This window comes from Nuphar pumila, chromosome 11, assembly GCF_984573655.1.
Source record: "Nuphar pumila chromosome 11, dmNupPumi1.hap1.1, whole genome shotgun sequence".
Taxonomy (NCBI): domain Eukaryota; kingdom Viridiplantae; phylum Streptophyta; class Magnoliopsida; order Nymphaeales; family Nymphaeaceae; genus Nuphar; species Nuphar pumila.
In genome coordinates, this window is record NC_143259.1 from 15572295 (window position 1) to 15598613 (window position 26319).

The 26319-nt window shown below is 36.0% G+C and overlaps 1 protein-coding gene across 2 annotated transcripts in view; it reads left to right on the forward strand.

Moving 5' to 3' along the window:
• Positions 1-9732, forward strand: part of TOZ (Transducin family protein / WD-40 repeat family protein) — a 60964-nt gene extending 51232 nt beyond the window's left edge. Inside the window, exons 14-15 of one of the 2 annotated variants that reach the window (XM_089980668.1) lie at positions 8766-9284; positions 9389-9732. In XM_089980668.1, the coding sequence (XP_089836794.1) occupies positions 8766-9254 (489 nt within the window). In that variant the 3' untranslated portion in view covers positions 9255-9284; positions 9389-9732. The remainder of the gene's footprint in view (positions 1-8765; positions 9285-9388) is intronic. The other variant, XM_089980669.1, reaches the window with a different exon arrangement.
• Positions 9733-26319: the final 16587 nt, after the last annotated feature.

Consider the following 26319-nt stretch of genomic DNA (forward strand, 5'->3'; position numbering starts at 1 on the left):
TTTTGAAGTTCGACTGAAAGAAGTATGTTTATAAGGTATACCGAAGTAAGCACAACTTCAGCCCAAAAATATTTTGGAACATGTATAGAAATAAGTAGGGTTCTAGTAGTTTCTACTATATGTCTGTGTTTCTTTTTTGCCAAACCATTTTATTGAGGCATGTTTGCATAAGATCTTTGAAGCAAAATGTCATGATTTTTCAAATAAATTTTAAAGTCATTTGACATATATTTTCCCTTGAATCAAAACGAAATATAAAAATATTGGTCTTAAAGAGATTTCTAACAAGCTCATGAAAAGTTTTGAAAGTTTCAAAAACTTCATATTTGTGCCTAAGAAAGTAAATCCAAGTGAGACGAGAATAATCATCCACAAAAATTACATAATAAGTAAATCCTCCTTTAGAGGCAACAAGAGCAGGACCCCAAACACCTGAATATATTAATTTAAGTGGTTTGGAAGCAAAAAAAATTCTCTCTTGATAAGGGAATGACTTTCATTTTCCCAAGAATACAATTAGTACATTAGATTTTTTCATTACAAAATTTTCTTAAATGAGATAAATTGGATAACTTAAAAATGCTAGGATGACCTAGTCTTTGATGCCGTAAAAAAATATCAAATTTTTGTACGCTGAAACAAAAAGTATCATTGAGAATGATCAACTGGTCCATGTAGCAGAGGTCTCCTTTATGATCTTTTTTTATCTGCTTGCCAAACTAGAGATCTTGTATTAAACATCAGTCATAAGTGAAGGAAATATTACAACCTTGTCAATAATTTGGGAAACTGAAAGAATATTTAAATTAAGTTTTGGAACGATTCTGAGTTTTGGAATAAAAAAATGTAAAGAATTTATAAAATTTTCAATTCATTTAATTTCAAGAGCGGATCCATTTGCAATAAAAACATTAGATCTACTTGAATTAGCACTACAATCAAAGAGCATAGTATTATTAGGGGTCATATGAAATGAAACACCAGAATCTAGGAGCCAAGAAATTTTATCGAGAGGTGAGGAAGAGGAGACCACGACACCGATTACGAAGGATGGTTCTTTGAGGAGTGGTTGTAGAGCTTCCGTGGGTTGGGACAAAAACATGTTTTTGTAATCGAAGGTGTTGATATCTTTGTCTTTGTAAGGAGCTTCTAAGGTAGCTACTCTTTTAGGGCAATATGGTTTGATGTGCCCCGGTTCTCCACAATTATGACAAATAATTTTTCTTTTTCTACTATCATTTCTCTCGTCATATCTCCCATTATTGTTCCTTGGCTTCTAGAAATTATTCTTGTTAAAATGGGAATGCTTATAGGAGTAAGTATTGGCACCAGGTCTATATACCGTAAATACATTGTCATTGTCTCCTTGGATTCAATCATGAATTTTAGCCTTGATTCTTCCATGCATACTAGGGCTAACATCTCATGTAAAGATGAAAGCTCCTCTTTCTTTTGATTTCTGTGGATGATTGAAACCCAAACATGTTCAAATTCGGGCTTAAGCCCTGCTCATAAATTGAAAAATTGTTCACTAAGGACTTGGATTTTCCTACGACGAGCATCATTAAGGGTATCTCAAATAGGATCCATTTTAGTCATTTGGTCCCAAAGTCTTTTGAGAGTTCCATAATACTGTCTAACACTTTTTTTCCTTGCTTTCAATTGTGAATCTTATCTTGCAATTCCCATTTATGAGCAGCATCATTTTGTGTGTAGGTTTGTTTGATAAAACCCTCATATTCTAATATATTTTCCCAAGGTTCTTCACATATACTTCTCATAAATAGTGCTAAAACCTTGGCATGTCCAACATCCCATTCTTTAATGGTCTTTTTTGTAGTCTAAAAGGAATTTTTTTCTCTCTGTAAGAGGTTACACCATCTTTCCTACAAATAAATTTAGTGAGAATAGGTTGAGGTTTCGATATAGAATCATCAACATAGTGTGAAAGTATCTCCAACAAGATACTAATATCAAGACCTTAATATTCTTGATATTGAACCCACCACGAAAGCACAATAAGAACACCTTAGAACACTTGTGCACAAAAAGCACAACCCACAAATAACTCACAAATGCACAAAGGCATAAAATAATGGAATCAATTTATTGAGAATTTGGGCTTTGACTCAAAGCCATGAGAAAATACAAAGGGGAGAACCCCTATTTATAACACCACAAGAGGGGCCTTGGAGGGGCTCCACCCATAGTCGTTGGAGCCCCTCCAACGGTCACAAATGTGACCGTTGGAGAGGGCCCAACGACTATGTTGGTGGGCCCCCCAAGGTACCTTTTTGGTACACATACAAAAAGAAATGAAAAAAACAAAAAATAAAAATAAAAATAATTACAATCACATCCATAAAGTGAATGTGCGCAAAAATAGGGAAAAGACTAAACTACCCTTATGACTAAACAAATAGAAATATATATTATATATATATATGTATATGTATTACCATATATATATTACTTTAAATGATTATGTACATAATTTAACACCCCCCCTCAAACTTAGGGCAGGATGACCGAGAGTTTGCTAAGAAGGAAGTTGAAGCGCGGAGCACACAAGGCTTTAGTGAAGAAGTCCGCCAACTGATACTCGGACGTGACATATGGAAGGTCAATGATTCCTTGGAGATACGCCTCCCGAACATAGTGACAGTCCATCTCTATATGTTTGGTCCGCTCATGAAAAGTGTGATTTTTAGCAATATAAATCGCACTTTTGTTGTCACAGCAAAGCTTGGTAGGCCCTTCAATTTTGATTCCCATATCTTCCAGCAACTGATGAATCCAAACAATTTCCATGGTAGTAGTCGCCATGACACGATATTCAGCTTCAGTTGATGATAGAGATACCTTTTGCTGCTTCTTGCATCTCCATGAGATCAATGAGTCTCCTAAGAATACACAAAAACCAGTGGTGGAGTGACGGTTATTTGGGTCACCTCCCCAATCAGAGTCAGTATAAGCAATTAATTTTAACTCAGAAAAGGAAGACAGAAAAACTCCCTTATTAATAGTGTGCTTTAGGTATCTCACAACACGCAAGATAGCACCCATGTGAACAGAAGTTGGTGCATGCTGAAATTGACTTGCCGTATGCACCGCATGTGAGATATCTGGTCTGGTGATACTTAAATACATCAACGAGCCTACTAGTTGCCTGTAGGGAGTAGGATCGGAGAGAGGAACACCATCATCAATCTTCATTTTTGCTCCTACTATAGCAGGAGTTTCACAAACTTTATCATCTGTAATACCTGACCTGTCAATAATCTCAGATGCAAGTTTAGTTTGAGACAAAAAATACCCTCTATGAGAGTATGCAACCTCAATACCCAAAAAATAAGTTAAGAAACCCAAATCAGACATTTCAAACTTATCCTTTAACATGGACTTTATGCTTTTAATCCCTTTAGAATCACTCCCAGTAATAAGCATGTCATCCACATATAGCAACAGAATAACAATCCTTGCATTAGACTTTCTAACAAACAAAGCAGTATCAGTAAAGCATGATGAAAAACCATTATCTAACATCACAGAGTTAAACCTATCATACCAAGCTTTGGGAGCTTGTTTTAAACCATACAGTGCTTTCCGAAGACGAAGCACTTTCCCTTTAGGATACTCCATTCCAGGAGGAGCATCCATATATACTTCTTCGTTTAGATCTCCGTTTAAAAACACATTCTTAACATCCATTTGATAGATGTTCAATTTATTTATTGAAGCAACAGTTATAAGACATCGGACGGTGACCATCCGAGCAACGGGGGTAAAAGTCTCCTCATAATCAATCCCATATTTTTGACCATACCCTTTTGCAACTAAGCGGGCCTTATATCTCTCAAGAGACCCATCACTCTTAGTTTTGACTTTAAACACCCATCTACACCCTATTGCTTTCTTATCTTTAGGAAGGTCTTGAAACTCCCAGGTTTTTGCTTTCTTTAGGGCTTCAAGTTCATTGTTCATAGCAACTATCCATTCTGGGTATTTTCGTGCTTCCTCAAAATCCCTAGGTTCTATGTACGAGTGAATGACGCTTAGACAGGCTCTATATTTTGGTGAAAAAGACTCATATGAGATGAACCTAGAAGGGGGTTTTCTTGATCTTTCGGTCCTACGAAGATTTCCTTCACTTGAAGGGGTAGACTCACTATCATATCTTTCGAGGGCACTTCTAAAAGTACTCCTATCTCTATGAGAGTAGGTTATAGGATCTCTATGTGGTTCTTCATTAATGGGTTGATCAGTATGAGTTTCATCATTTTGATTTTTTTCATCATCGCTAGTATCATCATCTTCAGTTAATAAATCAAACAGAAAAGAATAATCTATATTCTCATCATTAGTTTCAAGTTTTTCGAAACCACTAACATTTTCCAAGAAGCTTACATTTCTGGAAACATAAAGTTTATCACTCAACATCATAACAGCGAAAACCTTTATGAGTTTCAGAGTAACCAAGAAAGGCACAAGGAGTGGCCTTAGAGGAGAGTTTGTCATTTTTATCAGTAAGGACAAAACATTTACATCCAAAAACCCTTAACCTGCTATAATCAGGTTCTTTTTCGTATAATTTTTCAAACGGGAAAATCTTGTTCAAGTTTTTAGATGGAAGTCTATTTATGAGATAGACAGAAGTAAGAGCGGCCTCCGCCCAGAGTTTTTTCGGTATATTTTGAGAAATGAGCAAAGTTCGTGTGGTTTCAATAATATGCCTATGTTTCCGTTCAGCCAACCCATTTTCTTTGGGGGTTTTGGGACAAGACTTCTGATGAAGAATTCCATAGTTTTCAAGATAGCTTTTAAATTCATTGGAAAGGTATTCGCCACCCGAATCGGTTCTAAAAATTTTCAAATTTCCATTGAATTGATTTAAAACCATCATATGAAATGTTTTAAAAGTTGAAAAAACTTCATATTTATGTTTAAGAAAATATATCCAACTAAACCTAGTGAAATCATCCACAAAGATAACATAGTAAGAAAAGCCTCCCTTGGATATCACCGGAGCTGGACCCCATACATCGGAGTGAACGATTTCAAAAGGTTTTGTTGTAAACATGGATCTTTGAGGAAAAGGAAGACTTTTCATTTTTCCAAGAATACATTCATTACAAACAAATTTTTCATTACAAAGATGCTTAATAAAAGGCAAATAAGAGATTTTAACAATGTTGGGATGACCCAATCTCTTATGCCATACATGAATATCTTTGTTTTGAGCAACATTACAAAATTGATTCTTGGGAATTTTAAGAAAATCAACATAGTAGAGGTCTTCTCCTCTCCATAATGGGTGAAAAAGACTCCCACTTCTCCCTTGGTTTTAAACTTAGTGGTTCAAACTACCATGTTTGGGCTGGCAACATGGAAGCCCATATCAAAGGGAAAGGTCTTTGGGGTTATGTTCAAGGATCCATATCGGAACCCGAACCCAAGCTTTCTATTATAGAGAAAGGGGAAATCAAAATTCTTGAAGGAGAAGATAGACAAAAGGCCTTAGAAGAATATTCCAAAAGGCATGATGAGTGGGAAATGAAGAACTTCAAAATATTGTCTTGGATTTTTTTCGTCCGTTGAAACCAAGATCAATGCCAACATCATCAAATTTAAAAGGGCCTCCGAAGCTTGGTTATACCTTGAAAAAATGTATACGTCAAGAGACTTGTCTCACAAATACTACCTCCAAAAGAAAGCCTTGACTCTTCAACAAAATGATTTATCTATTCGGGAATATTTTGCCGAATTATCATCTATTTGGGACGAGCTTGCCATGCTCGAACCAAAATGGAGTGGAGAAGCTATTGAGTTAAGGCATAAACAACTTGAGGAAGATCGTTTCTTCAACTTCTTAAATGGTCTTAGACCCGAATTTGAGCAAATTCGGTCCTCCCTTCTATCGGCTTTTACCTCCCCATCTATTGAAGATGTCATCACCAAGCTAAGTGGTGAGGAAACACGTATGGGGATTAGTAAAAATAACCCAAGCATTCTTGCTGCACCTTCTCAAAATGACTATGAAGTGGTCAATGCCGTGTCAAGACCCGGTAATAATTTGAAGACCTACAAACCACCCCATTTCAAAAATCAAGGGCAAAATGATCGATATGGCAAGAGAGATTATAGCAAATTAACTTGCCATTTTTGTAAAGAACCGGGACATATCAAACCCAATTGTCCTAAATGGAAGAAATTCCTCGCCGCGGCTTTAGCATCCCAATCGGAGGAACGGCCTTCAACATCAAATGAACCTCTTTCGCTTCATCAAATTATGGATGCTCTTCAACCTTTTCTCAAAGGAGGCACTTCTGGAGCCGCCATGTCATCTTCTTCCTCTCTTGGTAAGACATCTTGGCTACTTGATTCTGGTGCTTCGTTTCATATGACTCCAAGTCATTGTTTTCTTTCTAATTATTCTGAAAATCGCCTTCCATCTTTTGTCTCAACCGCGGATGGAACCCCTCTTGAAATTAAAGGAATGGGCAATTTAAAAAAACAAGATTTTTTTATCCAAAAAATTCGTCTTATTCCAAAACTAAACTTAAATTTACTTTCCGTTTCTCAACTCTCGGACTATGGTTGCGATATAAAGTTCTCTTGTAATAAATGTTGGATACATGATCGCCAGTCCGGGAAATTGATTGGGGAAGGCTCTAGGAGAGGAGAAGATGAAAAATAAAGCGTACCTTAACGGATTTTCAACCTTTTCTTGACAAAAGTTGCTTCTAAAATATTGCCCGGAGTAAATGCTTTACTCAAAAACTTCACTAGCTTGAGGGCACGATTTTCGAGGTGCTTCACAAGAGGCGAGATACACGATCTTCTTTCTTCCAACGAGGCTCTGATACCATGTGAAAGTATCTCCAACAAGATACTAATATCAAGACCTTAATATTCTTGATATTGAACCCACCACGAAAGCACAATAAGAACACCTTAGAACACTTGTGCACAAAAAGCACAACCCACAAATAACTCACAAATGCACAAAGGCATAAAATAATGGAATCAATTTATTGAGAATTTGGGCTTTGACTCAAAGCCATGAGAAAATACAAAGGGGAGAACCCCTATTTATAACACCACAAGAGGGGCCTTGGAGGGGCTCCACCCATAGTCGTTGGAGCCCCTCCAACGGTCACAAATGTGACCGTTGGAGAGGGCCAAACGACTATGTTGGTGGGCCCCCCAAGGTACCTTTTTGGTACACATACAAAAAGAAATGAAAAAAACAAAAAAGAAAAATAAAAATAATTACAATCACATCCATAAAGTGAATGTGCGCAAAAATAGGGAAAAGACTAAACTACCCTTATGACTAAACAAATAGGAATATATATTTTATATATATATTTGAGTAGATACATATACATATATATTAATATATGTATATGTATTACCATATATATATATAAAATATATATATTACTTTAAATGATTATGTACATAATTTAACACATAGTCCCACAAGTTTTTGCCAACCAAGATTCTTTTAATAGTGGTGATCCACATATTATTATTTTTTCTCATCAAACTTGACGGGAACAATCGTAACCACTTCTTCTTCGGTCATTGTAACAAGAGGAGAGAGTAAGAGATGAGAAGAGAAGAGACAAACAAGAAGATAACAAGACAGTGTTGAGGTGGGCGCGCTTGAAGTAATGGACAATGAACCAACGTTCTACCGATCTCATGAGCCTCCTCTTCACCGTCAAGTTACAATCCAAGAGCACCGGGGCTCTGATACCATGCAATCAAATACAAAAGGAATAGTAGAGTGCCTCTTATGGGCTTTACAAACACACAAAAGTGTATACACAAGGACCACTTATGGGTCAGAATACATTTACACAAGCACACAACCCACAAATGGGCAAGAAACAAAGAGTAAAAAATATAAATCTTTATTGGAGATTATTGCTCAAGTCAAGCATTACAAAGAAGAGGGGTTCAACCCCTTTATATACACAAAGAGCAAAGAAGGGAGCCTTGGGACCCTCCCCAACGGCTACAAATAGAGACATTGGGGAGGTCCCAATAACTCTTTCAAGGTCTTAATTTTCCTTTAGCTTTAGCTAAAAGACATTTAAGTAAACAAAAAGAAAATAATCAAAATAAATTACTGCCTATTACAACAGGTGAAATTACAAAAATACCCCTTATGGGTATTACCTATTACATATATACTTTAACACAATGCACAGTGTTTTCAGAGTAGGAGGTTTCATAAAGGGGCAATGTGTCGAGACCTGTTTTGTTCTCCATGATTTGTTATTTGTACTGCGTCTGCAGCCTCTGTTGTTTTTGGTGCCAATGGGAATAATTTAGTTTCTCTTTTGCAACCCCTCGTACCATGGTTTGCACAACACGCTTACTTGGTAGTATAGTCACCAAATATCACACTATTTTAAATGTATCATGTTTATTAAGCGTTTTATTTGAAAACGATAAGTTGAAAATACTGTAGCAAATAAATATCCCATATTAAGTGGTGTCATCAAGAAGCCTTTTGAGGATTTTTTTTTTCCTATTTTTATAAAATTCCCGACAATTTTCTTGTAGAAAACCTTGCTGGTATTATTGTTACGTATTGTTGACTATGCTTGGCACTTGGCAGCTAGTAAAACTAAGGATTAAGTTTGCCGCTGAGCTGGCTTTGAAGTGTTTAATTTATCAAATCCATGAAGATTTACTCTTTGCACTTGTTGGTTCAGTATTCTGTAATTTGTTGTTTGCATCGATTGCAGATAAAAGGCATCAGCGAACTCCTTGAAGGGCTTGTATCCTATTCGCAGCGGCATTTCAGCAGAATGGACAGACTGATAAGAAGCACGTTTCTGTTGGACTATGTCCTAACAGAAATGTCTGTAATCTGTCCAGACCATGTCAGTAAAGACTCTGATGAAGACAACACCAATGGGTTACTAGTCACGAGTCATGAAATTGATTTATCGCCATCTGAGGACAATGAGCAAAAGTCAGTTCCTCAGTTGGCAGAACGAAGTTCACTAAAGAAGCAGAAGTCAAGTGATGGCACCGTCTATGCGTTAGCTGAAGAGAATCATGAAATTGAACTAGTGCAAGATGAGACGTCCAAGGAACAAAAATCAAGTCAGTTGCCAGAAGGAAAAAGTTCATCGAAGAAACGAAAGTCGATTTCATCAAGAGAAAAGGTTGAGAAGAAAATAAAAAAGGCAACAAGCACGAAGGTCCCAGCTATTTCCTTGCAAGCTTGAAAATTAAGGGATCATCTTATCATCTGTACGGTATTATTTTTTGTCCTGTTTGCTCATTTGAGTATATCTGTACATTTTATGTGTTGTTCGGTAACATCTTTTAATAGTTTCTTATATATTAAATTGGTGAACAGATGATTTTCTATTTGTCTGCGGTAAGATGGAATAGGAAGATGGGAAACAAATGGGCTTTAAGGAAGTCAAGGTCTTGCACTATGCGTGCTGTGTCAGAAGGAGACGGTGAGAGGATCAGAGTCGGGCTAGTCTCCTGCACACACACAACAGAGAGAGAGAGAGAGAGAGAGAGAGAGAGAGAGAGAGAGAGAGAGAGAGAGACTTTAACGTTTATTGATTACAATTTTGCTATTATAGTGCCGGGTCTTTTATCATTTGCCTTGAGGTGGTGTAAAATTGTGCATTGAAATGTTATGTTGATTTTCAAATTCTAATTACTATAATACATTTTATTTTTGAAAAATGTGTGACTTGTTTTTCTTTTCAAGTCAAGACTCGCTATGATGTTAAGAAGATGAAAGCCTCCCTTTCATATGAAAGAGGCATCCTTTTCAAGATGGTTGGAAGGATGACAGAATTTATGATGTTTCGTACAAACCCTCTGTTTCATGTAAAACCGGTGTTTGGACCTCTCTCCCATCGAGAAAAATTTTCAGGCAGGGATCTCTTTTGGGTGAAGGTATTGTAACAACAGATGCACTTAAAATTTGAACTATATTTTTAAAAATGCTATTGCTTTCAAAAGTGTTTGGATTGTTTCATTCAATTGAGTGTATACACACACACACACTATCTTAAATCCTAAATATTATAAAAGCAAAAGCAAGAGTCAAAGTGCACAAAATTAAATGCTTGTTATGGGGTTTCAAAATGTAACTAAAAGTTTGTATGGTAATTTGTATAAAGTTTTCAAAGAAAAAAGTGTTACATGCACTTGTGTGAGTTTTGGCACAGATGAATTTATGAAGTGGTTCATATTTAACCCTCTCAAAATCACTTTAAAACACCGCAGTTTTTCTTTTCATAACCGAAACCCTCCATCCCGTCTCTCTCTAAAACTGAGCCATCTCTCATTGCCCTTTTTTTTATCTCATAAACAGCATTAACCATGACACACGTTGCTGTGTGGCCAATAGATGGTCTTATCCGTGTGAGACCTACATCCTATACGTGAACATTCCATTAATCAATGCATGCATATGAACCGTTTGAAAACTCACCATTTTGTAATTAAACTACCTTTTTTGCATGCATACAATTTTGGAAACTCATTCCTCTTATTTATCTTCCATTGGAGGTGTGTAGTTGTGGGGCGTTTCAGCACTAATCCATAAAGGCAAACAATTGGGACATATGTGACCACCGAGGTGGTATCCCATGTCGTAAGCGGGGTCCTGTGTCAAGCTGAAGGGCCAGGATCGAATCCCTACATGTGGTGACTGTTGTTCTGGTAGGGGTCAGCCTAACCCCAGCTTGCCTTTCAAAAAAAAAAGGGAAATTGGGACATATGTGAGAGCCATCCTAACTGAGAAATTATGGATTGAAGAATGGATCGAGGGCAGATCCAAAGATCATATTTCAACAGTGCCCTTGAATGATCTTTCTTCTTTTTCATCAAGATCCTGCATAAGGTATACTTGGGAAACTTTTTGTTTCTCTTTATCTCTCATGGTCAACTCGACTTTATTCCCCCTATGTAGGGGTGTCAACAGGTCGAGTTTGACCCTGACCTAACCAGTTCCAAACCCTATAGGTTTGGGTTTGGTGATAAATAAGAAGACCCGATTAGAATCCGGGTCGGATCCGAAGGGTCTGATTAATACATGGAGCCAGGTATGGTTTGTGAAATTTTATACCAGACCCAGGCCCGACCCGAGTTCTGATTATGATCCACAAATTTTCAATATAAAAATGATAAAAATACTATTTTACCTGGTCTGGTTCATGTAGTCCTAATAGGATCCGGGCATGGTTTCTCTTATGGTGGGTTCGATTAGACCCGGGCCCAGACCCAGTACCATCATCTCAAATCTGGTTTGAGTCTGGTTTCACCTGGGTCCCAACCAAACCCGACCGCTTGACACCCCTACCCCTATGTCTATGGCGGTAGATGGCATTTCATGTCCAAGGTTTTTTTATGGTTGGTGGTTTTGGTCAATGTCATCAGTGTCGGTGCTTATCCTCCAATATGCATCGTATCATCAGAAAATCGATACACTGCAAGCTTGGATCAGGTATTTTTTAATAAATATAAAAAATACCAAAAAATAATTTTTAATATTGTTTTAAATTTATTTTAATGGTTTTAACACGTATCCATTACGATTGACAAGTAATAAATTATTATTATTTTTAGGCCGATACAGAACGATTCACTTGAGTATCCATTTCGGCCGATACAGCTGAATGGGTGGCCAAACGATTCAGGACCGATATCGATACTGACAACATTGGTTTTGTTCACGTAGACCAATCACGATGATGGAGATATATTCTTGCTTGCCACATTAGTTTTGTTTTATTTTTATTTTGTATTTTTGCTTTATGTATATCTTCCCAATTTTTTATTTTATGTCTGCCAACATTTTGTTGATAAAGACCAAGTGTTGTGTAGTCTTTGATCACTTTTGATTTTAATGAAGGAAAATTTGAAATACAGGTTCGGTTATTGTTGTTCTTCTGCTTGCTTGATAGTCCATCAATTTGATGATGGTTGCTTAACTCTATGTCTATGGTCGTGCCATGTTATAATTTCTTTGATGAATCTCATCTAAAATGTAAAATTGTAGTGAGCTTTGGTTTTTCCGTCATGGTTTTATTTCATCTTGGTTAATCTTGTTTTGATCTAGTTTTTAAAGAGAACCATGAATTGGTAGTTTGGGTGGATTCCTTTGTATGTGAATGTGGGAACTTACTAAATTAGATTCTAGGGACTTTTGAACAAAAAATTTAATGGGTACCATGATTTATTGATTTTCATGACAAACTATCACATAGGGAAGGTCTTCATAGTCTCTCTTTCTGTGGGATTGGGAAGACCCATTATACTTCTGAAATGATTTTTGTGTTTTGTTTTTGTACTGCATGATAATATGTTGATTGTTGTAGTCATTTACTTGGGTTTTTAATACTTTATCAATTTCTCTTTTCAATTGATGATGATATTCCCACTTAAGTTTGGATTATTAAGACTTAAGTGCTAGCAAATAAGAATTTCTGGGATTAAAATAGATGAGTAATTATTACCGGTGACTAATCAAGATGACTTCTTTTCCATTCATGGCAATAAAAAGGCTCTCTCTCTCAATTGCACTGGAACTTTGCTTGATTTGTTTGATTAATCATTGAATTAACCATCTTTTCATTGAATTACCAGTTCAGATATTATTATACTATAGTGCTTTAATATTTTTTTAATATAAGTCTCTTTAAGAAAAACCATTTTAGTTCAGTCATATGCTTATTTTTATACACTTACTGATTTTATTTGTTTTCATAATTCAAATTTTGCCATAACATAGTACCTATCTAGAGCCCAGCTATATGGACAAAACGCTTATCATTCTAATATACATAAAGAGAGGAGAGGGAGAGGGAGAGAGAGCTAGTTGCTAATCAATTTTCTAGCTTATCATCCTTTTGAAGTTTTTTTTTTTTCATTTTTTTCTTAAATCTGACCATACAAAATGTGTTCGACATGGTCAATTTAGTAGAGAACGACACTTGAATAATTTTTTTTAATAAAAAAAATAAGTTTTTTTAAGCTTTGAATATTTATGAAGGTCTTAGTCCATCAATTTTTAACTTTATAAAGACCTACTTGTGTATAAAAATCCAAGAGTCAATTCTTATCAAATCAAGCAAGGAGAACACATCTTTATGATCAGATTTAAGAAAAACAGCAAAAAACCCCTTCAAAAGCCCGACATAAGGCCATTGGCATATCATATTCAAAGTGTTAGGAGATGCACCACAATGTTGAACGTAGACAGGAAACAAAGAACATGTTCCAAAGGTTTAACACCCTACACGGAATCATGAAAATAGTGTAGCAGTTTGCTTATGGAGAAGAGTGCTGGAGACTTTTCATGATCTGCACCCTACCTTACGTGGACACCTCTTAAAGCTACAGACACACCTGTGCGTAGGGATGGCAGTAGACTGGGCGGTGGCCGGAGCGGGGGACAAGGTCTCTACCCCCGCTCCGTCTCAAAATCCTTCCCTCCATTCCACACGGGTTTGGATTTTAACCTCCATCCCTGCCTCCACCTCCTTTTCATATCCTCCATCCTCGGTCCAAACGGGGCAAGGTGGGGTGGGGTCCCGTTTCCACTCGATTCATTGCCATCCCTAAAGAAGGATTGAGGACAAGATAAGGTGTAAGTCCATCCTGCCTCCATCCTCGCACGGGTTTTGATTTTAACCTCCATCCCCGGTCCAAACGGTGCGAGGCAGGGCAGGACTTCATTTCCCCCCGTCCACTGGCAGGGGTTTGACTCGGCGTCTTTGTCTCAGCACCCTCACAACCACCCTGCAGGCTACACGGGCGACCCAGTGGTGGTAGCTGGAGGGTATTTGTAACTTTGTTTTGGATTTATAACTCGAAGAAACCGCACCCGGCATGAAGACCTGCTCGTGCTGGCTCAACCTGCCATACCTGCAGTCATGGTACTGACAGTGTAAAACTCCGAGGCTAGGACCCGCTCCCGATACTTATGCTATGCATTGGCTTATGCAGAGGGGCGATGCCCATAGGAATCGAACCTTGACTGCATATCTTGCCGCCAAGGCCCCACCCACTAGGCCAACCCCGCTTGGGCCCGGGTATTTGTAACTTGCAAGTGAATTTATGATGTCATGTCCCTTCCCACTAATAACCCACTCCTTCCAAAGGAAGCAATTATCTACAAGGTATCATTCTCTTCCACTAGCTTGGATAATCTGAAACCAACTGGTCTTGCAGGTTACTTACTCCGTTGAATTTATAATTTTATTGTTGATTTTAAACAGTAGATTTGAATGCTCTTTATGAACATTAGTCATTAAGGTGGATAAATAAAAAGGGTTATTTATTAAAAAGTACTTGGTTTCGTCAGATGATTCAAATTCATTCCCAAGTTTTTGCATATTAAAAAAGCCGCCCAAGGTTACCCTCAAATTCATTTAATCGTGATAGTAAAGTGGTTAAGAAAGACAAAATTTTCCTCTATCCTTTGAGGTGCATCTCTCTCTCTCTCTCTCTCATGTGCATCATGCATTTTTTTCCATACAGAACAGAGAAAATACCCGAGTAAGAGACCTGGCTGTGGTGGACTTATTTCAGCCAACCTGCTATCGCTCCTCCGAGCGCTTAAAATTGCAGAGCACCTCTCCGACTCCCCTCACAGAAGTGCCTAGCTTCAGCTTAACATGCAAGGGGCTTGCAAGGATGTACCTATGCAGTGTCGGATGGATTCCCTATTGATATGGGACGCTTGCAAGGATGACCTATGCAATTTACTAGGCTAGTTTATGCTTCCCTAACCAAGGCCTTTGGTAGGTCAGCTAATTCCAAAAGAAAGTTCTATAGACAATTTTGTGTTAGATAAATAGTGTGGGCCTACGTATGTTTAATTATATATTATATGCTGTCTAAGGTTAAGGTCTGTATAAAGTGATCATATACGGTTGGGATATATGATATCACATATGGTATGGTTATAGACTTCATATGCTCTTATTTGTCATTTTTTGGTTTTATAATAGGTTAAAATTGAAAAAAGACTATAAGGTGGTTACAATTAGGTTATAATCCTCAAAACTATATATAGTGACTATTCTCTTTTGCCTCTCCATCAAAAAATAAAATTGTCCCTCTCTTATAAGGTTTATAAAAGAACGAAAGGTTACATATAGAGGTTATGGAAGATCAAACCTCAAAAAGATTTACCAAAGCATCAATGGATTCAGGTACACTTTCACATCAAGTTTCATTTCTGATCTTTTTAATGATTTAGCATGAACAAGTTTAATGATCAAATAAAGCTTTTCGGTAGATTTAAAATCCAACAATTGGTATCAGAGCACCTTGTTCCTGTTGAATCGTTGAAATATTTGATTTTGCCATTATATTTTTTTGTTGGGTTCGACGATCCACTGTAGACGATTTTTGGTGCGAGCACCATTATGTGCCTACACGATTCTCGAGGAAAAAAGAAGGACCAGACGATCATCCGATCACTCACCGATTTTGGTGAGGGACCAGATCCTCCTCCTTGGGTTTCTTTCCCAATCGACGAAAGGGTGCAGACAAAGGAAGGTAGAGCGACTCTCCTTACGCCATTCGGTTGTGATCGGAGAGGAACATCCCTCCCCTTTTTGGGTCACCAGGATGGGAGGGAGGGTTGTTCGACCCTCCCATTAGGTCATTGAACGGAAGGGAGGGCCGTTCGACCCTCCCACCTTTTCAGTTTGCTGAATAGGTGGGAGGGCCGATCGGCCCTCACACCTTTTCAGGTTACCAGACACGGCAGGAGGGTCAGTCAGCCTCCCCCTTTTAGTCAGTCGAACAGAAGGGTCGATCGACCCTGCCCTCTTTCTTTGTCTGCTGAACGGGAAGGTTTCAAACCCTCTCTCTTCTGGATCGTTGGACAAGAGGTCGTGGCAGGCCAGTTGGAAACTGACGGTGGTCTGGGGCATTCGGTTCACCCTAGCCACCGCTAGTGACCTTTAGGGGTTGGCTACGTTCGACAATGGTGTGTGGGGCATTCAGTTCATCCCAACCATAGTTGTCAGGTGGTTCAGGGTTGACGATAGTCGAGATTTGGTTCGGTGGCACTCAAAGCAAGGTTCAACCATCACCCAGAGCCGATTTGGTTATTTGGTGGGTGGGCCGGTTCAGCCATCACCCGAGCCAGGTTCAGCCTCCATCTGCGACCCGAGCCTGTTTCGGCCTCCAGTCGGGGTTGGGTCGGCTGATTTGGTTCGATCCCCGTTGAGTTACGGGGACTGAACCAGGTCAGGTGGTGCCCGTCTGTGCCAGGTCGAGTCGGGCCTAGTCAGAACTGACCTGATGGTCCAACCCTTTTTCAGCTATGATATGTTCGGGCCTGACCCATGTTGGGTTAGGCCTCTTTTGACCCAATTATTGGGTCTGACCCAATCCCATGGGTCAGACCCTAGTATGTGCCTTGAAACTCGTAATAAATTTTTTTTAAGGATTTTATTATTGGATTCAAGGCCATTAAGTATGCATTTTGGGTCCCTTTAGAGGGTTGTCTTCAGTTGCTTTTTGACCCTATACCGATTATGATTATATTTTTTTTATTTATATGCATGTATTGACATATTTGAACTATGGTATTCTTTTTAGAATAATGGTCTAATATTATAAAAATGAGTTGATTGAAACAACATGTTATCAAAGTAACCACTCTTGTCTAGATTGACTTGTTTGGAATATTGAGATGCGTATATATTTGAGTTTCATGCGAATAGTGATCGGCCCAAAGAAAGATTATAATTTGCTCGAGCTCAAATATATATATTTTCAGTAATAAATATGGGATGATTGTACAATTTTTTATATGAATAACGAGTCAATTCAAATAAAGGCTCGTTGTTTGACATGGTTAATTATTCACATTTGATTACTGTGATGAGAGTATCACTTACAAGTTAACATTTATGTTAAAAGACTAAATATCACTGTTGTGTTGGGTATCTTGTAATGAGATTCATCACAGTTTAAATATATTTGTTTATGTTTGTGCATGTGAATATATATGTAAATTATGAGCTTATCTTGTTCTTGATTTAGTTAATACCTATGCTTCTACGATATCTGCAAATATAAATTGGATCTCTATTTTGAATAACTCTAACTTCAAAAACTAGAAAGAGAACATTATGATTGTTCTCGGATGCGTGGATCTAGACCTTGCACTTTGAGAGGATCAACCACCTACTCTTACAGATAAGAGTTCTACTGAGAATAAATGGAACCATGAGCGGTGGGATCGATCCAATCATATGAGTCTTATGATCATGAAACGTGTAATTCTGAAAATCTTTAGGGGCACTATGTCAGAAGAGGTTAATGCCTAGAGGTTCCTTGAGGAAATCGAAAAACATTTTGCTAAAAACGAAAAGGCTGAGACAAACACTCTCCTTTCGAGTCTTATTTTAATAAGGCATAAAGGTAAAAGGGACATTAGGAAGTACATTATGGAAATGTTTCATCTTGCTTCAAAACTAAAGGCACTAAAGTTAGAGTTGTCTGACGACTTACTCGTGCTCTTAGTTTTGATATCTCTTCCTACACAATATAGTTAGTTTAAGGTCAATTATAACTGCCAGGACAAATAGACTCTTAATGAGCTCATTTTTCACAGTTGGTAAGAAGAAGAAATGATAAAACAAGAAAAGACAAAAAATGATCACTTGGTAGTAACCTCTAAGGAAGAATTTAAGGAAAAGAGAAAGAATAAAGAAGCTGCAGTGGACCCTCAATCGCAGAAGAAAAAGAAAAAACATCAGGATCCAAAGTCCAGTTCTTTCTTTTGTAAATAGGAGGGTCACATGAAAAAGGACTGTACTAAATATCATGCTTGGCATGAAAATAAAGGTACACTCCTTGCTTTGATTTATTTTGAGGTTAATTTAACTTCTATACTCAAACACACTTGGTTGATGGATTCTAGTGCTACCACTCACATAAGTGTATTAATAAAGAGTTGCCTAAGTTGTCGAACGCCAATTGATGCTGAAAGATTCATCTATATGTGTGATGATAAATCAGTTAAAGTTGAGGGAATATAGACATTTAGGTTACTATTAAAGACTGATAGTTATTTAGATTTAAAAGAAACATATATTGTACCATCATTTAGACAAAATTTGGTTTCTGTTTCTACATTAGATAAATCTGGTTATTCTTGTTTGTTTGAAAATAGTAAATTTAAGTCGTTTCTTGATTCAAATCTTATTAGGACTGATTCTTTTTCTATGATTGATAACCTATATTTACTTAATATTGTTGCCTTATATAATGAAACCTTGCATTCAAGTTCTCATAGTGCAAAACAAAAATTAACAAATGAGAATTCTACTTTATTATGGCATAAGCACTTAGGTCACATTTTTAAACAAAAAATTGAAAGGGTTATGACGAGTGAAATCCTTGATTCCCTTGATTTTATCAAATTTTACGTTTGTGTTGAGTGCATAAAAGGAAAACGAACAAACATAAAGCAATTATGTGTCGAAGGAAGAACATACATCTTAGAATTAATTCATACAGATATTTGTGGGTCATTCCCTACAACTTCTTGGAATGATCAACAATATTTTATTACGTTCATAGACGACCATTCTTCTTATGAGTACCTATATTTAATTCATGAAAAGTCTCAGTCCCTTGATGTGACCAATCATCTAAAGGCTGAAGTTGAAACCCAACTTGGCAAAATGATTAAGGTCGTCAGATCTGACCGTGGTGGTAAATACTATGGTAGATATGATGGATCAAATGAATAACGTTCAGGGCCCTTTACTAAATTCTTAAAAGAATGTGGTATCGTCTCTCAATGTACAATGTCAAGCACTTCTAGCATAAATGATGTTGCTGAGAGATGAAACATGACCTTAAAGGATATGACAAGGAGTATTATTTCTCATTATACTTTACCAAAGTCTCTCTTGGGAGAGACATTAAATATTGCAGCTTATGTACTGAACATGGTACCAACTAAAGCAGTAACCAAGACCCCATATAAAATGTGGGCAGACAAAAGGCATAGTATGAAGCATTTTCATATTTGGGGATGTCCAGCTGAAACTAGGCCATATGAAAATAAACTAGATTCAAGAACGATTAGCTGTTATTTTGTTGAGTACTCTGAAAAATCTAGGTGTTATAAATTTTATGACCCCGTGAATAAGTCTTTTTTTTAGATGAAAAACACTTGTTTCTTTGAGGATGATGAGTTTAGGGAGAGTGATAAGGTAAAAGACATTACTTTTGAAGAAGAATCTGTTTTTCTTCATACAGTTGTTGTTGACAATAAGCAAATTTTAATTTCTGACATTATTTAAATAAGTCCAGAACAAGGCAATGTTCAAGATCTCTTTATCCAAAATCAAGTTTTTCCTCTTAGAATACAAACTCAACAACCTTAAGAAAAACCTCTAGTAATACCTCAAGTAACTCAAGAATAAGTGCCATTAAGGAAATCCACTTGAGAGAGGAGAAAATAAATTTTGGATGATTATATATTTTTTTCAAGCACATGAGGGTGATACTAGCTTAAGGGAAGATGATCCAATCAACTTCCATCAAGCTATACAGAGTTCTAACTCTCAAAAGTGGATAAATGCCATGTATGAGGAGATTAAATCCATGAAAGACAATGATGTATGAGATCTTGTCCCATTACCTGAAGGTGTGAAACCTATTGGTTGTAAATGAATATTTAAAACCAAGAGGGATTCGATGGGTAATATGAAAAGATATAAGGCACGTCTTGTTGCAAAAGGGTTTACACAAAGGGTAGGCATTGACTATACAGAGACTTTATCTTCAGTTTCTACGATAGACTCTTTCAGAGTTATGATGACACTTGTGACTCATTATGATTTGGAGCTGCATCAGATGGATGTAAAGACTGCATTCCTTAATGGCAACATTGATGAGACAATATATATGGTGCAACCAAAATATTTTGTCTCAAGCAATGCAAAGGAAATTATTTGCAAATTAAAGAAATTCATCTATGGACTTAAGCAGGCTTCCTGTCAATGGTATCATAAATTTTATCAAGTTGTCATCTCATTTGCTTTTGAGATGAATGTGGTTGATGAATGCATATATCATAAGTTTAGTGGGGGTAAATATATTTTTCTGGTTTTATATGTCGATGACATATTACTTGTCAGTAATGATATAGGCATATTGCATGAAATCAAAAGATTTTCAATAAAGAAATTTGAAATAAAAGACCTTGGTGACACCTTTTTTGTATTAGAGATCCAGATACATCGAGATCATTCTCAGGGTATTCTTGAATTATCATAAAAGAGCTATATCGAAAGGATTTTTGACAGATTTGGCATGAAGGATTATAAACTAGGTGACACCCCTATTGCTAAGGGAGACAAGTTCAGTCTCGCTCAGTACCCCAAACACCAGTTTGAAGTTAAGGATATGAAAAAGATTTCCTATGCGTCTGTTATAGGGAGTCATATGTATGCTCAAGTGTGTACACGTCCGGATATAGCAAACATTGTTGGGATGTTAGGCATATATCCTAGTAACCCAAAGATGGATCATTGGAAAGCAACCAAAAGGAGTGCCAAGCAGATACTTATTGCATCTTCCACTATGGCAGCAAAGTTCGTAGCCCGTTGTGAGGCATCTAATCATGAAATATGGTTATGCAATTTTGTCACTCGGCTGCAGATTTTGGATAATGTTAAAAGATCGCTATTTTGTGATAATAATTCAGTAGTGTTATATTCTAACAATAATAGGAGCACATCAAAGTCAAAGCATATTGACATCAAGTTCCTTGTTGTTAGAGGAAGTGCAGAATGGTCAGATATCTATAAAACATATTGGCACAAACTCCATGATTACGTATTCGCTTACCAAAGGTTTGCCACTCAAGATATTTCACGATCATACTTCTCGAATGGGTGTTTTATCATTTAATGATATGCTAATTTAGTGGGAGTTTATATTTGAATGTTCTATGATATAATAAAGTTTCATTTTACTACTTCAGTATAAAGTTCAGGTTTCAGTTTTATTATTTACTCATTTGTTGTTATCTCATTAAAGAATAAGGCAAGACCAGTTGAAAATAGACATGTTTGGATCACATTACATGTAATTTCCATACTTCACATCCATACTTGATCTATGTCATTTTGTTATGTCAATATACATGATCATTGATGAGTTTAATTACGATGATTGTAATGAAGGCCGCTTTGGTTCTATATCGACATGATCAATGGACCAGATTGTTAGAGATGTCATCTGATAAGACAATGTGTTTGAGCTCATAAGGATATAATACATGTTTGTAAAGTGACATATGTATCCCAAGTGGAAGATTATTAGATAAATTGTGTGGACCTACATATGTTTAATCACCCATATAAAGTGATCGCATACGGTTGGGCCATATGATATCTCATATGGTACGATTATATTATGTGTAGAGACCTCATGTGCCCTCATTTATCAATTTTTAATTTTATGATGGGCTAAATTGAAAAAAGACTATAAGGCCACTAGAATATGATGGGCTAAATTTTGAAGAAAAAAAGAGATTTTTAGCTCATTGGTTTTGTACCTTCATTAGTACCCAATATGAACCCATATATAGGGCCACTAGAATATGTTCACTAGAAATATATGAGCTAAAGTCTCAACCAGATTTTCATGGGTTGTTTTATTTTTTTTCTTAATTTTCACCATACATATGTGATCTAGATGTTTGGTTTTATTGAAACTCACTCTTAAATCATCCAATTACGATGCATAAGAAGGATCTTTTAAGGCTTGAAAATCCATGACCCATAATTTTTATAAATATTCATGTACACAAAAATCATATTTTTTCATCAAAAATACATGATCCAACAGTCAATTCCTAACAAATGGATCACATCAAATGCATTTGCATAATTGAATCTAAAAAAATGTCAAAAATGCCTAGTTTACACTCTGGTTCTCATATTTTCAGTTAGCATATTCTACGGGCTATATATATATATATATATATATATATATATATATAGAGAGAGAGAGAGAGAGAGAGAGAGAGAGAGAGAGAGAGAGAGAGAGAGAGAGAGAGAGAGTAATGGAAGCATGGTTGATGAGTTTTTCAAGTTTTTTTCATTTTATTTTTAAATTATGACCATATAACATGACTTACATGTTTAATTTTATAGGAATGTGTTTTTTTGATACATAGATAGGTTTTATAAGGTTTGAAAAATCGATTGCCCAAAATCTTCATAAAATTTTGAGGCTCCATTTATAATTTTTCATCAAAAAAGCATGATCAGGGTGACAATTCCTAGCAAATAGACAAAAAAAAATAATGAAACATGATTGTACTGCATGATAAAAATGATGCGCTTCTCAAAATGCCCTATAAGTTTTAAAATCCCTCTGATGTCCAAATTTGCAAAAAATGACCATTACAAGAACCTTTTTATCATTTGCATAAGCGAATTTCTTCCAAATATGCAAACCACCTCCCAAATACGAGAATATGCAATTTTTTTTCTAAATATGCAAATTTTTTCTCAAATATGAGAATATTGAATATTTGGCAGAAGACCCTTTGTATGACATGTCCTGACATTCACAAATACATTATGTTATTCACAACCATGAGTTGCAAATGTTCCCAAAATGTGTGAACCTCTTTTTACTAATATCACATAAAGGACACTGGTAGTAGAATGCTCATAAATATGTGAGGGCATTCACGTGCAAAGGTCAAAACATTATTAAATGTGAGAGTATTTAGTTAAAAAAAGTGTACACATTTTGGGAACCTTCATAACTCATGATTGTAGATGTCCTCAAAATGGGCACGCCACTTTTTAACAAAATAGAATAAGGGGCACAAGCATGAGGACATTCATAGGTTGTTTATATGTCTTGTTTTGTTTTGTTTTGTTTTTAGGATGAATATCACATATTTAGGAGAAAATCAACATATTTGAGAGAAAAATCACATATTTAAGAAGAAATTTGCATATTTAAGAGAAAATTCATATATTTTCATATTTGAAAATGGTCGTATTGCATAACAAAAATGATGCATTTTTCAAAATGCCCCATAATTTTCACTATTCTATTCATGTCCAAAATCACAATTATTCTATTTTTAAAAGTCTTTTTTATACACCGCACATACAAACTTCCTAAATATATGTGATTTTTCTCTCAAATATGTGATTGTTTATTACAGAATAGTCTCTGTTATGATATCGAAAACTTGTGTTTTTAGTCATTGGAAAGTTGAGACAGGCCTGCAACTTTTCTGTTTTGAGTCAGAATTAAAAACCTCTCTATAGTTTCCATTTATGAGTTCTAAAACCATAATAGAAGCATGCTCTACAGAGTGGAACAACCAAACAGTCTATCTTTTAGAAGATGTTTTAACAAAAAAACATAAAGAATTTTAGAAAAACAAAGAAACTAGACAAAAATACATTTCCAACGACATCCAAATCGCTGAAAAATGATGAATGAGTGTTGAGATACATTCCTGACAACATTCTGAAAAAGAAGATAAACATATGCGATTGTATCAAGCTCAGTTATTCTATGTTATTTTTAGCTACCTGTACCAAAAATAAAAAATACATACAAATCGATTTGTTAGCTTTCTAACGCCACCAAGATTGCCTTGATCTGATTAGCGGTTTGAGAGAAATATCCTTTGGAAGATAGATTTTTTGATTGTATCACACCTTTTGACTAAAAGATAAATTTGCATGATTGTTTTTATGGACCTCACGATGTTCACATAAAATATAGGAAAAAATTAACCAATATTTGTGAGGATGAGGATGTTCACATATATTTTATGCGAGAATGAGGAAGTTCACATATATTTTTTAAGAGGATGAGGAAGTTCACATATATTTTATGTGAATATATGGAAGCTTGTATATATTTTATGCGGACTTTGTATGGTCTTTCACATAAAATATATGCAGACATCCTCATCCACATATAAAATATATGCAAATCTCCTCATCAACTTATAAAATATATGTGAACTTTCTCATCCACGTATAAAATATATAAGGACCTCCTCATCTATACATAAAATATATGCGAACCTCCTCATCAATGCATAAAATATATGCGGACCTCTTCATCAATGCATAAAATATATGTAGACCTCCTCATCTGCATATATTTTTTGCTTATATTTTATACGGTCTTCATGTGGTCTACAAAAAAAATCATGTGAATCTACATTTTAGTTAGATGATGCGATGCAATTGAAAAGTTTATCTTTTAGAGGACGTTTCACCTAAACCACTCATCAGATCAAAGCAATCGTTGTGGCGTTGAAAAGCGAAAGTGTCGATCTGTCTGCCATTTTTATTGTTTTTCTGGATTTCTAGTGCAGGTAGTTGAAAAATAACATAGAATGATTGGGTTTGGCGCAACCGCACATGTTCATCTTTTTTTTTTTAGAATGTTGTCGAGGATATATCTTAGCACTCATTCATCATTTTTCAACGATTTAGATGTCGTTGAAAATGTATTTTTGTCTAGTTTTTTTTTTGTGTTTATCCAAATTCCTTCAAATTTTGAGTAAAAAATCAGTAGTAAAGCCTGTCACAGAAAAAAATTCTCATATTCTCAAGAGGTCCACACATGCGAAGGTTAAAATAGTTATTTTGACGTCTAACATTTGCGATTTTGATCATCGGACAAATTTTGACAAATAATGGGTTTTTTAAAGAAATGTATTAGTTTTTTTTATCATACAGTACAAAAAAATTTCGTTCCCATATTTGGGAGTAACTTCACATATTTGGAGAAAATTTGCTTGTGTGAAGGGTAAAAATATCATTTTGAAGTAAAAACTTTATGAATTTGAACATCAGACAAAATTTAAAAATTATAGGGCATTTTGAAAAATATGTCATTCATTTATCGTAACAAGAACAACAATAAAACTCTAAAAGAAAACCCATTTAGCATGCTTATATATATATATATAGGTTTTATAAATTTATGAGCCTAAATTCAAGTTGATTTGCCCGTAGCCAATCAGGATCAGTTAGCTTGGATGCAGGTTAATTGGATCGGCTCCATTATGTGTTTATGTAAATGCAAGCTATAAATAAGTGCGATTAGATTAATTATGTAAGATTCATAATATATATTTACTCTAAATATACCCTCAAGCAACTAATTAAGATTTGGATCCATTTTTTGGCACTCCCATGCTCTATAAGTTTAGTCAGCTTGATTTAGGTCAAATATTCTATCCGACGCACCTTTACTACCAAATGCACCTAATTTGCAACTAATTAATGTGTCCTTATCACTTTTATTTCTAAGGGTGTGCAACAAGTCCATAGTGTTCACCCACGTTGGACTTAAAAGTTTTGACTTAAGTTCACGTGAAATTAACCTTCATTGGAATATTATGTGCCCTATAGAAAGTTGATCAAGCTCCAATGTAATACGGACCATGTGGGTCAACATGCATATCTTAGCTTGGATCCATTTCATACTAGGCTTGTCTAGATGGGCGACATTGGATATGAATCTAATTCTGACTTAGATCCATGTGTTATTGGACTCAAATTGAATCCAATTGAATTAAGGAATTATGAATTTATAAGGGACATTACAATCCATTGAACCCCACTGGAGCTAAATGTGTCCAACTAGAATCCAATTCTTGATATGGATTCCATGTATGTTGAATCAAATTGAGTTAAACCAGATCTAAATGATATAGAATTGACATCATAGATCAAATATAGTGTTCAAATCAACTCCAGATTATCCATGCCCATACCTAGGGGTGTCAACAGGTTGGGTTAGACCCAGACACTACCTGTACCAAACCCTATAGGGTCACAGTTTGGTAATAAAGAAGGAGGTCCTATTAGAAACCAGGTCAGACCCAAAGGGTTCGATTAGTATATGGAGCCGAGTATGGTTTGCGAAATTTCATACCAAACCCAGGTCTGACCCGAGTTCCGATTAAGACCTGTAATTTTTCAATATAAAAAAAAAGATCAAAAGTATCATTTTACCCAGTGTGGTTCATATAATCCTTATAGGACTCGATATACATTTGGGTAATCACTTTGATTGGAGGAGAGAACCCAAGCAAGCATTTCTCATTCTCCCATTGGTTGAGAGGGTGTTTGGTATAGTTCTTTGGATGATAAAAGAGCACGCTCCCAATGGGGGTATCCACGTATACAAATGATGACGTGGCACTTTATTCCACGAATATGCCTCTCATCAGTATCGGGTGACCTAAAATTTTAGTATTCCTCA